We start from the raw sequence: 16,859 nt of genomic DNA, 5'->3' as shown, positions 1-16,859 counted from the left end.
GCCTCTCTTTCACCCCCTTCTGCTTATTAAGCTCAATTTGCATAGAAATGGGATCGTGGTTTTCAGAGCCATTCACCTGACACTTAATCTCTTGAAATGACCAGTTCCCATCCATGACTTCAAAAAGGTGATCCAGAGAAGCCCCTGTCTGCCTGCGGACCAGGAGCAAGGCCTTACGTTAGCATTAATGGGCTGAATCAAATCGGCAAAGATGTCCAGTGTTAATGAATGGAGCAGGCAGCAGCCCAGGGAACATCCCCAAACAATGTGCACAGGAACTTCAAAAAATTCATGGAAAATCACATTAGGAGATGTTTATTTCTAAATAAGAAAAAATAGCTAAATTCACGCACCTTTTTAAAAATCATGTGTATTTTTCACAAGGTTTCTGAAGACCCCTTTGTATGAGCATTTACGTCGTCCTTTGGGAAGGCGTTCCCACTGGCGAGAAAGTACACCATCACCTTTTACTTGGGCTCCTGAGCTGTTTTTGGCTCTGGATTGATAATATTCATCTCAGCAAATTACACTTGAAAGACCAAGCAGATGTGGAAAATCTGAGACACGAGCCCCTCGCTATCGCCCACTTGCAGTCACCTGCCAGCCTCTGATCTCCCTGTGTTGTGCCCTGCCACCTGCAGCTGCATCCTTTTTTGCCCAAATCTTGCCTATGTTGGCAGACATTCCTACTGCTTGCGTATGCCGCGGCCCCAGCCGCTGGTCCACAGGCGTCAGGTCTGAGGGTTCCTGATTAACAAAGCAAAGAAACTTGAGACTTAGGGAAATTTTGAAACAGATGAATGCACCAAAGGCTAAGTTTCTAGACAGTGCCCTGACAGTAAGCTGCCTTAGCGTCGAAGCAAAGGATTTGACGGACTGGGAGAGGGAGCTGCACATTTATTGACTGCAGTGGCTGGAGCTGGACCTCTCTGAAGCTTCATTCTGGTCTCTCAAGTGAATGCAGAAGTCTCCGTTGCTTTCCCAGGTGTATTAACAGGGAGCTGGATAAGAAGTAGAATAGCTGAGTCCTAAACCAGTACCTATTTATTACATGGGATGTGGCCTTGCAGTCAGCTGCTAAACATGCAATGCCGCAGCATGGGCCCCCAAAGTAGTGTATTTCAAGGAGAAAATTTTCAGAGGGGGTTGCTGGGAAACAAGAGAACGAATGTACTTCTGGGTGGGATGCCTTTTTTTCCCTTTATTTAATGGAAGAGTACTTCAAAAATCTAAAGCCAAAGAATTTATTTAAAGATTATAATCATGCAAAATTACAGTGCTCAAACCTTCTAGCAAAATAATTTTTTGAAAAATAAGCTAAATGCCTTAAAAAAAAAAAAACTAATGGAATTCAGAGGTGAGTCTGTTTGGTACAAAGAGTTGAAATCCATGCCAGGTATTTTCATGACATGCATTTCCTATGAGCACTGGGAACTTGACCTCTGCTTTATAATTTCATGTCCCAACCTGATTCATAAACTGTTATGGATTCTGTTTCACAGATGAGGAAACTGAGACCAGCTGCTTGCCATTGTTTCTATGACTTGCTCTTTGTCTCCCAAGAAAAGCGTAGCATTTCAACTTCTTGTCCTGGGTAGGGGACTTGTCTTTGCCCTACCTAGTGCCCATTTTTGGAGAGGCTAATATTTTAACTCAATTCAGGAAGACCTTGAAAAGACAATTTCCAAGATGCACTTGATTTACGTCGTAAGAAGAGAATGCCGCCCAGCCACCAGGGGTTTCCTCCTCCAGGACCAAAATGCTGTCTACACTCACGCCTGGCAGGAGGCCGGCATGCTGCTCCCTGATCAGCAGCTGCCCCCTTAACTGATTCAGATGTAAAAGAGCAAATGGCATCTGTGTCATTAACACCGCCTGGTTAAATATAGCTGCTGCCTGGGGATGGGATGCTCACAGAACAGGCATCCAGCCCCGGGAGGGCCCCAGTTGCAGATGACAGCCCGCCTCTCGTCCTTATCAGAAGGAAACAGAGATGCCCCAGACACGGTGACAAGCCCGGACAGACACAGGGAGCTGAGAGGAGAGGGCCAGGCCATGACAGGCCTGCTCCCCACACCTGGGGCTACGGAGGCACCTCAGCCCTCGGCTCCAGCTGCTCGGCCTGTTGGCCGGCACCAGCTCTCCCTTGCTGCACGTAGTCCTGCCCAGTAGCCCCCAGGGCTTGGTGGATCCTGCCAGCCGCCGAGGCTGCCAGGCAATGCCATCTGCTCAGGGACCCTCCCCCCTTAGCAGAATGACAACAATGACCTCGCGATTTCTCTTGCAGCCTCACACCGTCATCATCGTGGTCGCAACATGGAAGCTATCGCCAAGTTCGATTTCACCGCCTCAGGGGAGGATGAACTGAGTTTTCACACTGGAGACATCCTCAAGGTGGGTGCTGTGTGGCTGTAGGCGGGCAGCAGGCAGTGTTGGTTCTCCTGCCAAGACAGGGTGGCCATCCCTGCTTGGTCTCTGAAGGGCCGCAGTTCCCTCTGGAGGGATAAGCTTACCTCCAATTTGAGTTGTGTGTGTACATGCCAGCCAGTGCAAAAGCTACTGTCCAGGTTGTGACCTGGGGTTCCGGGGGTCAGGGAGAAGCATACAGGCCCATCCCAGGGCAGTTGCAGGTGCTCTTGGCTGAATCGTGGAATGACGGGGGGGGGGGGGGGGACTGGGTTTCACCTTTTGTGGGAGGCAGTGGGATGTGCAGTCATGTGACCCTGCCAGGAGCATCTGGCGCCTATAGCTTAGGGGGAGAAGGGGGAACAAAGACAAGCTGAGCACAGGCTCAGCCCAAGGAGAGCGGCTCAGCTAGTCCCTGGGGAATGAGTTTGTGTGATGAAAAAGCGGCAGGTGAATTTTAAAAGCTTTTGTGCCAGGGCTCGGCAGCGTGGCCTGGTGGCTAAGGTCCTCGCCTTGATCCCATATGGCCGCTGGTTCTAATCCTGGCAGCTCCACTTCCTCTCTCTCCTCCTCTCAGTATATCTGACTTTGTAATGAAAATAAAATAAATCTTTAAAAAAAAAAAAGTTTTTGTGCCAAAGTAAACTGGTCTTTTAAACCCATGAATTTTCCAGTGTCCCACATGGCTGGGCTATGGGAGAACTGGCAAGGTAGGGAGATGGGGGGGCCAAGAGGACTGTGAGCCCCACAGAGGTCAGGTGTACTTGGCTACACTCAGGGCTTCTGAGAGCTTGTCTCCAGCCACACTTGAGCCATAATGGCCACTTACTGCGCTGAAGTGGCCTGGGACCAGGTCCACCTTTCAGGCCACACACACACACACATTCCTTGGGAAGATGTGGTGCCAGGGCCTTGGCCTGGCCTCCATGCAGACCCACTGTCCTCAGCAGCCCAGCTGGGCCTTCTCAGACACCTAGTGGCATGAAGGCTAACATTGTCACACCTCTGAGAGAGACACCTGCTACTCAAAGACCTTGTCACTGTGAGAACAGGCAGGTTGGAAATCATCTGTGGAGGGCCAGCTGGGCAGACTGGCTTCTTCTGGGATTTGGACATTGGACACCATCCATAGGCTGCCTTCTCGCAGCACCTGACAGGTGAGATCTAGAAGTGTGGCTGGCAGCAGCTGGTACAGCTAAGGATCCTGGCAGAGCTCTGGTCCAAGCAAGTGACCTTGCTTAGGTCACAGAGGGGCTTACCATGGGGTGAGATATTCCTCTCTCCCCTCTGAGGCCTTGGGACCCAAGAGGAGCCTGTCTAGTTCCCAGCCTCATCTCCCATTTGCAACAGAACTTTGTCTCCAACGGAGGTTTTCCCTGTTTCCCAAGAGAGTGAAAGGGGGCTGGCTGTTTCCTAACCCCACTCCTCATCTCTGTCCCCTGTTGTACTGATAGTATTAGGAAAGATTCCCTTCCCTGGGCTCCTGCCACTTCCTCTCCCCATTCATTTCACCACACCCTGGAATCTGCCACTTTGCCCAAGCGCTAATATGACCCCATCAGTTGCCTGCGCCATGTGACAGCCTGCTGCCTTCTTGCTGCAGGGCCACCTGTCCTCCTTGAAAGATGATCTTGCTGCAGACTCCACCCTGGACTGTCTGCCCTTCCCTGCTCTCTGGGAGCCATCTTCCCCACTCTCTACTTCTGTTCTCACCTCTAAGCCCCAGCCTGCAGCTCCACCTCCAACTTCTCTCTGGAACCCCTTGACCCGCACTGCCAGCTGCCTGCATCCCCTAACCCAGCAATTCCAGAATCGCTCAACTGCCACCCCCAGGCACTCCCAGGATCTCCTGGCCATGTTCTAAGCATGACCCGGCACCAAGCCAGCAGCCTCAGCCCTCACCAGTGCCTCACATGCCAAATCGTGATAATCCATAGGCAACATGTGCCCAGACAGGATGGAGCCAGGTGGTTGGCAGACCTCGCACCCTCTGGTCAGCAGACCTGCAAGGTGGACACTGCCCTCTCCTCCATGTTAGAAATATGGAATTGAAGCTAAGGGGCTCAGCCAGGTGTCCAAAGTCACACGGCTGGAAGGTGACCAGCCAGGATCTGGGGGAAGCGATGCCTGATGCCTAAGCTCAGAATGTCTGCCTTTCGTGACATCACTTGGACAATTCCTTGTTTCCTGAGAAGAAGCATGACACGGGGGAAGGGCAGGAACTTTGGGGTCAGACTGGTCTGTGTTCAAACCCAAGGCCTGCCCCCCTTGTGTCCCCTGGGTACTCCTCTCTCTGTGGCAGGAGAGGCCAGCTTGCAGGACCCCAGCCTGAGCAGATGCCCAGTGAGTGGCTGTCACGACAGCGGCAGCAGCAGCATTGACTCCCATGGCCCACTGCAGCCCTTCATGGCTTCTTGTCTCTTCCTCCAATCATTCCACATACGGATCCCAGAGGGTTTTTCTGGAAAGATCTAAAACCAGTTCCTCAAAGGGCTTCAATGCTTCCCCATTACGAGCTGATTGAAATCTGAGCCTTCCAGTTCTGAACCCACCCTCTAATCTCATCATGCACATGGGCAAATCCACACAAAGACCCTCATAGTATGTGCATGTCCACAAGCATGTAGGTACACACATGTGTGTACTACACACATGTGCATATGCACCCTCCTGGGTGCACGCGTGCACACACACAAACACACACAAACACACACACACGGGCATCTTTCTTTGTAGTGCCCCTCTGTCCTACTGTAACACGCTGTCCTGTCCCAGGTTCCCCGGCCCCTCACTGAACACAAAACTGAAGTACATACTTGACGACCTCCGCCATGAAACCCTCCCCCACTTACCGCCCCAGCTCCTCCCTGCATCTCACCACACATTGCATTTCAAGGCATTTACAACCTGGCCTCACATGATAGCGACGTACGGGAAAGCTGTGCTTCTGTGGTCTCACACCCCCCCAACCCTGCACCCACCTCCTGTCGCCGCCCTTACTCTTGTGTGTGTTGGTGGCTGTGCTTGCCACAGCTGTCAGGGTCCAGCACTGAGGCACGCCAACCTCCTGGGACCTGATGAAGGCGTGGACGTGAACGCCCCAGAGCAGGGCTGTGCCAACTCACCCTTCGTGTCTCCCAGCATCCCACACAAGCCACAGCCCTGACAGGTGCACGGCATGTGTTCCTTGAATCGCCAGACGGCATTTCTCATTTAGAATTCCATCAGAAAGCCAACCTATGCCCCTTTTCAAATGCTGCATGAGGCAGCTGTGGCAATGAAGCAAAAGCCAGGCTGGGCTTGCTGGCCCTGCAATGGCTGCCCCTGCTTCCTTCCAGGAAAGGTGACATCACTTAAGACCCCCGTGGTTTGTCTCAAAGGCAGCACTCGGCTGCCCCAGCAACTCTCTGGTGCGCTCTGTCTCCTGTGTAACCTCCAGTGCCAAAAACCGCAGTGCCTCATGAAAGGGTCCACAGAACCCGCCCCACGGCCCCGTTTATGTTCCTCTGTATTCCCGACACTCACATGCCAACAGCACGCACTCAGTAGATGCTGATCCGCACGGAGTAGCCAGTGAAAGATAGGCAGGGAATGCCTGCCAGCAGTTGGATCCCATCTTCTGTCAAGAACCTGATTATTCATGTCCCTGCAGCTAAGCACAGCCCCGGAATTACACTGGAATTGGCCATCGGAATGGGCCGGTAGCTTTGGCCAATGTCTCTTGACCCACTGCCCTTTCACTGCTTCTGTAGGAAGTCCAATGTGACCCCATTTCTTCCCGTTACAACAGCCCCTCAAAGCAGCACGCACTAATCCAACCTAATGAGCTCTTCAATGCTTCAGGTTTCTGCTGTGCCTCTAAGAGCTATAATTTCATCCAATTTTAAAATTCATCCAGCCCCCCTTTGGTTCTTGCTCTTCCACGTCTAATGTACACTCAGGTCATGAAACCCAGAAAATTGTTCCCTTAGGGAACAAGATAAGAAATAAGATACAGTAAACTCAAGGGTGAAAAACTTCATGAGTTTTGGCTGAGCTCCTTTCTGGGGTTTGCACAATGAGCAGCTGGGGACCCAGGAGACATCGAGAAATGAGAACAGGAAGTTACAGGGCTCGGGGCCCTCAACGGGGCAGAAGAAACCCAACCACCTCCCTCCCCCCTCATGCACTCAAGATACTTCTCATGGCAGAAAATGAAAAAAAAAATTTTTTCAAAATTACCTTGCCTTCCACATATCATAAAAAGCCTATACATCCACCTCCCTGGGAAACATCCTCTCAGGCGGACTGAGCTGCAGGTGGCAGAGAGAAATGGCCTGGCGCCTCGCAGGATAATCTCCTCAGGCTCTGGAAGAGGTTGTGGGGAGAGTAAGAGCCGTGATGACTAAAATTACAGCTGCTTTCAGGCCAGAGAACCAAGCACCAAGTGTCAGCCAATTTCCAAGTGGCCTCTTTCCCCTCTCTCCTGGTGCCCCATCCTTCCTCCTCCTCCTCAGTCTCTGTATTTGACATTCATTACCCTGGCCAGATTCCAGAACCATAAAGGTGGGAGTGAGTGATGGCTCCGGCAACCCCATCTTTAGGCCTCCATGTGGATGCCAGGCTGCGTCAAAAGTTCCCTCTGACCTAGATTCTCTGTCCCCACCCCCTCCTTGCCCCATCCCCCATCTCAGTGCACCCATCCCCACGTGTCCTTGGGGACACCAACAGTCACATTTGATGTCAGAGACTCTGATGTTTTCCGTGCTCGGTAATACTCGAGCTCAGATATGGGGCATGCTTTTATTTCTACCCAAATACTGATTGCGTTCAAAACCACACACATAGAAGGCTCTGAGGGAATCACAAACCTTCGGTGTCCTCCCGTGGCCTCCCTTGGACCAGGGTGTGGACAGAGGCACGTTTTCCACCGCAGACACTTTCTGCAGGGCTCATCTCATCTTCACGGGGGGATTCCTAACCCTGTTTTCCACAGGCTCGTTGACTGGCCCTCATGGCGAGGAAGCTGGACATTCATGCTCTCTTCGGCCTCAGCAGTGACGTCTGTCACGGGGTTCCAGCTCTCCACAGTTCTCCTCCCAGCCCTTTCTCCGGGAGGAGGAAGCCTTCGGGGACCTCCTGACACCAACCCTCTCCCCATTCTCAGAGACTGCTCCCTGACCCTGACCTGCGTCCAGGCACCCCCAGCAGTCCCTGGCATCCTTTCCCCCATGGAGAACTCAAGTTCATGGGCACACCAGCCAGAGGCCATGGGTGGCTCCTGACCCTGCTGCTGCTGCTGTGTCTTCTAGCTCAGTGATGTCATCACCACCCACTCAGTCTCTCAGCTGGAAACCGGAGTCATTCCAGAATGCCCTCCCTGCTTGGCTCCCGAGAACCAGAACCGTCAGCCTGCCCAAATGTGGACCACACCCTCGCCTCCCTGTGTAGCCTGGCTGTGTCATCTCTGGCCTGGGGCCACCCTGGGTCTCAGGCAGTTTCTTCCCACCCCGTCTTCCTCCATGTCCTCTCACACAGCTCTCCCTGTCCTTTGCTGCTTTCTGTAATCTCACCCCTTAATGGCTGCCCATGTTTCAGGGTAAACCCTGTGTCGCCCAGCACCCGGGCCCTGTGCTCTAGTTCTCCCCTACCCCCAATGTCAGCCCCAGCCACCCTGAGGCCTCGTATTCCCAGGAGGCACTGCGCCCGCGCCTCACGGCCTGCCCCGAGGGAGCTGCTGCACGGCCTGGGCAGGTAGCCTCTGCTCCAGTCTCTCCCAACCGACTTCTGCTGTCTTCTTTATCCTGGGATTTCCTACAGGGATGACATTTCCAGCTACAAGAAGCAGAAACTGAAAATGGCTTAAACCATCACCAAGATCAGAATTTCTCAACGTTCAGAGTAGAGAGCTCCTGGAAGGGGTGGCTAATTCGGTGGTACCAGCGGGGGATTTTCCACCTCGGGCCCTTTGTCTTCACCTCAAATGACCGCTGTCACATACTTTAGATATGTTCTCAGTGGAGGCAGCAGAGCCCGCCTGCCAGTCAGCGTGGGCCCAGGGAGTAAGGAGACAGAACTTCCAGTTTTGCTAGGACTGGCTCTACGCGCTGATATAGGACAGGTATTTCAGGTATCCTAAATTTTGCCCCAAAGAACATTTTGTGAAACAAACTGAGTAGAATACCAAGGTGGATATTTAAATTTTTATCTGTGTAGTTAAAAAACAAAAAAAGTTTTCAAAAAATTAAGAATTTTATTTTTATTGGAAAGGCAGAATTACAGAGAGAAAGAGTGACACACAGAGAAAGATCTTCCAACCACTGGTTCACTCCCCAAGTGACCACAACGGCTGGAGCTGAGCTGAGCCGAAGCCAGGAGCCAGGAGCCTCTTCTGGGTCTCCCATGCGGGTGCAGGGTCCCAAGGCTTTGGACCATCCTCCACTGCTTCCCTAGGCCATAAGCAGGGAGCTGGATGGGAAATGGAGCACCCCGGACATGAACCGGCACCCATATGGGATGCTGGAGCCACAGATGGAAGCTTAGCTTACTATGCAATGGTGTCTGCTGTCGGCCCCAAAAGTTACATTTTTATAGGGTTTTTTACTACCTAGAAAAGAAGCAACATGGAGCCATTGTTTCTCTTCCCACCCTCTGACCTGAGAGGAACTTAAAGGAGCTTAAGATCCCAGACAAAGAAATTTCCGAAACACAGAGAGAGGGTTTCAAGAAGTCCCTGAGAGCTGCCAGGTGATGACACCGGAGGGTAGCCCAAGGTGACAGAAATAACTCCAGGTCCAGAGAAGCGAAACTCCAAAACAAACCCACCGCTGCCGCCATGGGGCTCCAGGGGACTTCCAAGGGCTGCTGGGTGGTCCCTTTGAGCTTCTTCTCCTCTGACTCTGAGGGTGTTCTCTGGGCCTTCCCCGCCCCCCTTCTCTGGCTGCCTCGGGGTCCTCATCACAGTGTGTGTTCTGTATCCCCTGCCCCCGCCAGATCCTGAGCAACCAGGAGGAGTGGCTCAAGGCAGAGCTGGGGAGCCAGGAAGGCTACGTGCCCAAGAACTTCATCGACATCCAGTTTCCGGAGTGAGTCTCCCCTGTGTGCGCGCTGCGTGGAGAAGGGTTGCCCAGGCACACGCCCCTTGCTCTTCCAGCAGGTGCTGGAACTGCCCCCGCATACCCCAGTCGCCGCTGAGAAAGGCCCTCCCTCCACCAAGGCCAGGGTGGGAGGGAGATTTGCATCTCATTTCGCTTCCTGTGGGATCCCACTTTAGGTACCTGCGTCACCTATTTTAACTTTTGAACAAAATCAGTGGATCAGCTGGAATCGGCCGTAAGGACTTCAGTCTCGTGGTTTCCAGGAATTCCCAAGCGGGGGCGCTGTTGGCTAGCACTCGGTTCGAGGCCAGTCAGGTGGCTGTGTGGGCTGTGCTGGCCTGTTCACCCCAGGGAGAGAAGTAGGAAAAAGAGGAAATTGCCTTCATAAAAAGAGGAAACGAGAAATTGAGATGGTGGTGTCCTTTGTCTCAACACTGACCACAAGGGTTAGATAGAAATCTAATCTTGTGTCACAGCTGGGCCTGTGGCCCCAAGAGCAAAGGTTTGTCAGAAAACCAGAATGGTGCGGTGGAAGGGGCAAGGGTCTGCCACAGGGCTCCCTGTAACCCCGGGCTGACCTCTGGGCTGGTGGAATGACCCCCTTGACCTTGACTGGGCCGTTGTTGCTGCTCAGCTGTCTTCCTAACTATTCTGGCCTCAAATCTCCTGCCCCTTCCCATCCCTGAGACAATGGAAGTCACCAGGAGAGAGCCCCCTGCCCCGTGCCAGCCCCACCTGCCCCCACATGCCTGCTGCTTCAACCCTGACGGATGGAGCTGCTGCGACACATACACTTGTCCGGCGCCATCACCTCAGCTCTTCCTTCCTCCTTAACAATTGTTACGATTCTCCATTCTTACCAAGCAAACCACCAACCCACAAAAGCCAAAACTCTCCATTTCAGATCCCCGTCCCGCTTCTACTCCCCCCCCACATTCTCCCTGGAAGGAAGCGTTTCCTTTACTGCTGGCTGTACCCCAGCCCTCATCCCATCCCTCCACGCTTGTTCAGCCCTGCGGGGTGCAATGCGGATTTGGCAGCCTCTTCAGCCTCCCCCCTACAGGCTAGCAACCCCTCACAACCCAGCCAGCTTCCCCTGCAGCCTTGAGCTGGGAGCACATACACCTTTCTCAAGTTCCTCAGTTCTAGAAGGCCTGAGGAACAGCTCACCAGGGAGCCTAACACAGAGCATCTGTCTTAAAGGGACAGTGGGGTAACCTTCCAGCACAACACTCCTTCGCCATGCTATGCCTTCTGCCCTGCGGCTGCAGCCACCTTGCCGTGCTTGCTCTGTCTTGACCTCACACGTATGCACACATGCACCTGCAGCCAAACGCACTCACCAGGGCTGCCGCCTCTTCCCTCTTTTCCACAATAGAGGTGGCATTTCTGGGCAGAACCCAGGAGCTGGCTGGGCAATGCCTGCCCACCTGTAGTATGTGCACAAGGGGTGCTGGGTGCCCTCTGCCCTGCACGCAGGACAAAGACCACTGGTATTATAGGCCAAGGAGGCGTCCCCGGGCTACCGAGAACTCAACCAGGGAGGCAGCACGCAGGGCCTGCAGTTGTTTCCTGGCCTCACGCAGCAGTCAGTGGTGGTCGGGGCGCTTGGGTGGCCGCCTCCTTGGTTCTGGACGCCTGGTGGCCCTTCAGTCCCTCCGCGCTTCAGAGATCCCAGCCTCTGCCCCTCCGGGTCACTGGGGTGTCTCACTGGCATCCTCCCACACTGTCTCACGCCTACAGGTGGTTTCATGAGGGCCTCTCGCGACACCAGGCAGAGAACTTGCTCATGGGCAAGGAAGTCGGTTTCTTCATCATCCGTGCCAGTCAGAGCTCCCCAGGGGACTTCTCCATCTCTGTCAGGTATCGGCCCCCTCTCCCTTCCAGCCCACATCCCGTTGTCCTGACCCTGCTCAGTCTGCGGAAGCCACAGGGCAGCCTCATCATGTGACCCGGCAGCCATCAGGGGCCTGGTGGCAGGCAGGTGACACATTCTCATTTCCTCCCCGGAACTCGGGCACACAACGCCTGCCCACCTGTCAGCCCAGGTGCCTACAAGGAACAGAACTTTGAGCTGCTACTTGTTCATGCCTTGAACAGCACCTTGCACCCATGCACGCCTCAGGAGTGTGTGTCAGGAGCAGGAGAGGAAAGGAGAATTGGCACAACCACCAGGGGGTTCAACTCTTCACCTTTTGCTTTAATGTGTGCAAACAAAGGCAGAAATTCAGTCATTGCTAGAGGTTGCCTTTGTAACGTGTCTCTGAAAATTTCGCGGAAATGCCTAACAATGAAAAACCATGCATGCGTTTGAAACTCTTTTGCACTTAACTCATGTGTTAAAGATTCATTTATTTATTTTGAAACAGAGAGATAGGGAGAAAGAGAGAAATTTTTCTGCCCACTGGTTTGCTCCCCAGTGGCCACAGCTGGGCCCAGCTGAAGCCAGGAACCTGGAGCTCCATCCGGGTCTCCCATGGTCGAGATAGGGGAGCAGGAATTCAAGCGCTCAGGCCATCTTCCTTGGCTTTCCCAGGCATTAGCCGAAAGTCAGATGAGCAACAGAGCAGGCAGGACTCAAGCCAGAGCTCCAATGTAGGAAGCTGGTTTCGCAGGCAGCAGCTTAACCCACTGCCCCATTCGGGCGACCCCTGGACTTACCTTTTAATGTCATCTTCCCGTGCACACACTGAAGCACCTTGTGAGCAGAGAAAGGCCGACTGCACACAGCACCAGGTGGCAAAGCTGAGAACAGGGCTGAGGCTGGCTGGCAGAGCCTGGCAGCGCCAACATGTCGGTCCTGGGTGGCCCCCAGAAGGAAGTGACTCAGTGCAGGCCCCAGACGTGACATGACACAGCCCCACACACGGGAGCCCCAGGTCTGACCGCACTGCACGTGGTCAGCCTACAGGGATTGCAAGTCACATAATCAGATATGGTGACCACATGTGAAAGTACGAGAAACTGCTGAGAGTAGATTAGGAGCCAGCATGGAAACCGTGCAACAAACCCCTGCCGTCAGGGTCACGGGCAGGAAGTCCTGGTCTGCACCGTTCGATAGGTCTTGAAGAGCTCTGAGTATGGAAATCCAATCTCAGGGAACAAACTGTGGCCACTTCACTGTTTAGAAACAATGGTTATTCAAAAAGCTTGTGGAGAATGGAGTCAAAAGACGAATTGTGGGGCAGAGGGGTTAAGCCACAGCTTGGAATGTCCACATCCCCATGTCCCAGTCCTGCTGCCATGCCTGGGAATGCGCAATGATCCCTGCATCCACACAGGAGAACCCTGATGGAGTTCTTGGCTCCTGGTCCAACCTGGTCCAGCCTGGGCTGTTGCGTGCATTTAGGGAGTGAATTCTTTCTTCTCTCTTCACCCCTCTACTTCCCTCCCCTCCCCTCCCCTCTCCTCTGCCCTTTTCCCTCTCTCCCTGTTGTTCCTCCTTTCCAATAAATAAACTTCACAAAAGCCAAAAGACATTTTATTTTGGTGCAGAGATATTTGAAATCCACAAATGGAGATATCTTCCAAAAGTTCATGGAAAATGCATATTAGGGGAAAGAGACAGAGACTTTTACAAAACTTTTTGCAACTAAATGCACGTGTCTTCTCATTTCCTGTGCAGTCTTGCTGGCTGGCCAGCCCTCAGGGACACAGGCACCTTCCCAGTGCTTGTCCTGTGCTCTTGCTGAACCAACCAGTCCTCAACCAGGACTTTCCTTGTCGCTCGCTGGGCCATAGTCAGCTTTAGCTCAGCCAGTACTGGCGCAGCACAGATTCTAAATGTGTTAGATCCCGGTGACATTTGGCTCTGTGAATAAATCTCCCAAATCAGCCCTATGCCCTAAAGGCCCCAATTACAACCAAATAATTTGTTAGACTGGAGGACATCTTAAGATGACCCATCCCCTCCTTTTTAAGGCTGATTTTATTTATTTGAAAAGTAGAGTGCCAGAGAAAGAGAGATTTTTTTCTTTGGCAGGTTCACCCCCAAGTGGCCACAACAGCCAGAGCTGGGCCAGACCAAAGCCAGGAACCAAGAGCTTCATTTGGGTCTCCCCTGTGGGTGCAGGCGCCCAAGCACTCGGGCCATATTCCACTGTTGTCCCAGGTGCATTAGCAGGGAATTGAAGCCACCAGGACTAGAAACAGGCATTAGTTGGCGATGCCAGCGTCATAGGTGGCAGCTTTCCCCACTGTGCCCAGTGGCTTCAGTTTACATGACCATGACTCCAACTCATTGAACTAGGAATTATAGTTTGTATTTCCTTGTTTAAAACAAATTATCCAGGGTCAACCTTGACTTCTGCTGATGCCTTTTCTAGTCTTGAGGCAATGCAGCGTCTTGTTGCAGTGGGCACTACCCCAAACGCCATGAAACCAGGTGCAGAAATGTACAAACTGCCACAAAGCAACCTGGTTCTGATTTCTTTTCTCCTCTGCTTGCCATCACGGGGTGGGCGGCAGCAGGGAAGAGCTCGCTGTGGCTGGAGAAGCGACTATGGTGCTAAGCTTCTGCCTCCCTCTTGCATGCCTTGAATCCAAGGCCCAAACAGATGACCCAAGGCCATTCTGACGTCCACCTGCCAACTCAGGGACCCTGAAGGGCTGAGGTCTTAAGCGGAGTCCTTTGCCTAAGTGGCAGTGGATAAATACTTAGATCGCAGGAGGATTTCACCTTCCTCCCTCTCATCTGGAGGTGAGGAGTGACAACGGTGAATTGAACCATGTGTTCCTGAAGGGGAGCAAGCTCTGGGAGCGGCCAGAACCAGGGGCAGGGCTGGTCCATGGAGTGGCCACTGCACCCCAGCAGAGAGACCCTGAAGTTCAGAATTCCCACTCCCCTCTGATCACAGACACCCCAAGTTCATCCTCCAGCCTTCAGAGGTAACTCCACTCCCCAAACCCTTCCCATTCTTGTTGCATGCATTACTACTGGTGTCTTTTTAAGTGGAGTTGTGTCTCCTATGGAAAAACAACCAAAGCAGAAAGGCCTGGCAGTAGAGTGAGGCTCCAGTGGAAAGTAAAGTCAAGTCGGGTGTCTCTTTCCAGATGGGTAAAATCCAACCTCTCTCTAACTCTGACCCACATGTACCCCAGCATTTGTGAGTGCAGAGCAGGATGCCTACTAGACTGGAATCAGGACTAGTGTGGTGGCACATCAGATTAAGACACTGCCAGTGATGCCAGCATCCCATATGAGCGCTGGTTCAAGTCCTGGCTGCTCCACCTTAGATCCAGTCCCCTGCCCCACTCTGTCTCTGTAACTCTGCCTTTCACATCAGGTGTGTGTGTGTGTGTGTGTGTGTGTGTAACTCTGTCCTGGAGTGTGTGTGTGTATACAGAATCTTGCTCAGCTCTGTCAAGTCCTTGGTGACCTTGACCAAGGCCCCTGCATCTGTCTGAACCTCAAGTAATGAATAAAAACAATCTCCAAGGTCTTTTCCAATGAAACTCAGCAATTCTGTAGACTATTTCCTGGCAGAAGCTCAAAATATTCTGTAACCTGATTTATGCAAAGCAAGATCAAGAGATCTCCTCATTACATCGAGAACAGACGACAGGTTCTTGGAGGAGCATCTTACCTGCCAGTGCTCGCTCACTTGCATGCTCGCTGATGGGCTCACAGGAGACAGTTCAAAGCAGCTGGTGATAACAGAGAGCTAGCAAAAGCCTTCGAAGCCCCTCGAAGGAGGTGTCCCAGCACAGGACAAAATTCAGATGTTGCCGTGTTGCAAGTAAACATGGATCTTTTAGTTTGTAAGGCACTTGGAACAATGCCCTGACCTCCCGCCCCGGGTAAAAGCTTGACTGCAGTGACCAAGACAGATTTTAGCTATCTGCCCTGTGCTGAGGTACAGGTCCCCTCTAGCACCTGTGCCCTGAGTGTTCTGTTCCCCATGCCTCCCAGAGGATCTTGCGCAGCCCTCCCCTCCCCCTCCACAGGGCAGTCACAGTGTCCACCATGGGTGGATGCAGGCACCCTGGGGTGCAGAGCCAAGGTCATTGGCTAGTGTACCACTAGGGTCTGCCTTGCTCTCCAGGCATGAGGAGGACGTGCAGCACTTCAAGGTCATGCGTGACAATAAGGGCAATTACTTCCTGTGGACTGAGAAGTTTCCATCCCTCAATAAGCTGGTGGACTACTACAGGACAACGTCCATCTCCAAACAGAAGCAGATCTTCCTGAGGGACAGGCCCCGAGAGGATCAGGTGCGCTGCGGGACCCCGCCACATCCTGGCTCCTGGCTGAGTTGCCAAGCTCGGGCACCTGGGGCGGCAGAGGTGGGCTCGTCCTCTGAGTATTCTGGAAGGTGGAATAGCTCTGAGGTCAGATGTCCATGTCAGCAACAGCTTGGCACCTCCTCCCGTGGGGCTTTGGAGAGTTCCCTGGCCTTCAGTTCCCTGCCACATGACATGGGGCAGGTGTGGTACTCCTGGCACAGCCATGAAGGTAAGAGAGGGGTTGTTCCTAGCCACACCGCAAGTGGTCTGTCAGCATTAGTTCTTATTGTGGGTGCTGGTTTAGCCACATGCCTTGTGGCTAGCAGCTCAGCCACAGCATTGCCCTGAGGAGGAAGGCTGGGGGCGGGTAGGAGACCAGGAAGCCAGAGAACAGGCTGGCACCCCCTGCTGGAGCCCTGTGCTAGGGTGTGGAGATGGGCACTGCAGCATAGCGGGCCTGGAATCACGTGTGCTTAAAAAAATGCACCGGCTGGAACTGCAGTCCATGGACTCAGTAACCAGTCAAGATGAGAAATCTGAGTGCCAGGTTGTTTTTTGTTTTCCAAAACAGAGGCGATGCTGTGGGGATTCAGTCAGAGGACATAGGGGACAGCATTGTCCCACCCCTGCCCACCGCCAGCTCGTCCATACAGGCACGAACTGGCCTCCACTAAGTACACTCACATGCACAATTTACAAATGACTGTTCAGAGCACCTGGCACGCTGGTGAGAGGCAGGTCTGGACAGGCGGCAGCACCAGCCGGCCGGCCAGGTCGTCGGGAAAGGCAGAGAGACGCTGCTTTGGGAAACTCCATAGAACCTACGCCTTTGGTGTACCGGTATCCGAGGAGGGAGGGGTGTTCCCAGCAGTGCACACCCACCTTCAGAGAGGGAAGCAAGGGGGGGAACCCCAGAGCTGGTGAGTTACTGAACCCGGAAAAGGGCAGAGAAATGAACTTGCCAGGATGTGCCTTCCAAGAGGAGCGGCAAGATGAAATTGCGTTAAAGCTGCATCAAGTGAGTTAGTATTTATAAAGCATTTAGGGCAGTCCTAGCACATGCCTCGCCTGGGGCTGTGGGTAATTGTTTGTTAAATAAAAATAACCTCAGTAATTCTGATTCATGTGGCTGCAGAAGAGGACGCGCCCCTT

General features: G+C 53.1%; 1 protein-coding gene across 2 annotated transcripts in view; it reads left to right on the top strand.

Annotated features, from left to right (window-relative positions):
* Window positions 1-16,859, top strand: part of GRAP2 (GRB2 related adaptor protein 2) — a 66,029-nt gene that overhangs the window by 45,255 nt on the left and 3,915 nt on the right. For both annotated transcript variants that reach the window (XM_004589486.2, XM_058673099.1), the window contains exons 2-5: window positions 2,288-2,394; window positions 9,379-9,470; window positions 11,226-11,345; window positions 15,527-15,695. In XM_004589486.2, coding sequence (XP_004589543.2) covers window positions 2,317-2,394; window positions 9,379-9,470; window positions 11,226-11,345; window positions 15,527-15,695 — 459 coding nt within the window. In that variant the 5' untranslated portion in view covers window positions 2,288-2,316. The remainder of the gene's footprint in view (window positions 1-2,287; window positions 2,395-9,378; window positions 9,471-11,225; window positions 11,346-15,526; window positions 15,696-16,859) is intronic.

This window comes from Ochotona princeps, chromosome 15 (genome assembly GCF_030435755.1).
Source record: "Ochotona princeps isolate mOchPri1 chromosome 15, mOchPri1.hap1, whole genome shotgun sequence".
In the NCBI taxonomy this organism is placed as follows: Eukaryota; Metazoa; Chordata; class Mammalia; order Lagomorpha; family Ochotonidae; genus Ochotona; species Ochotona princeps.
Note: the sequence above shows the minus strand (reverse complement) of the source record. Positions and strands in the feature narration are given on the sequence as shown.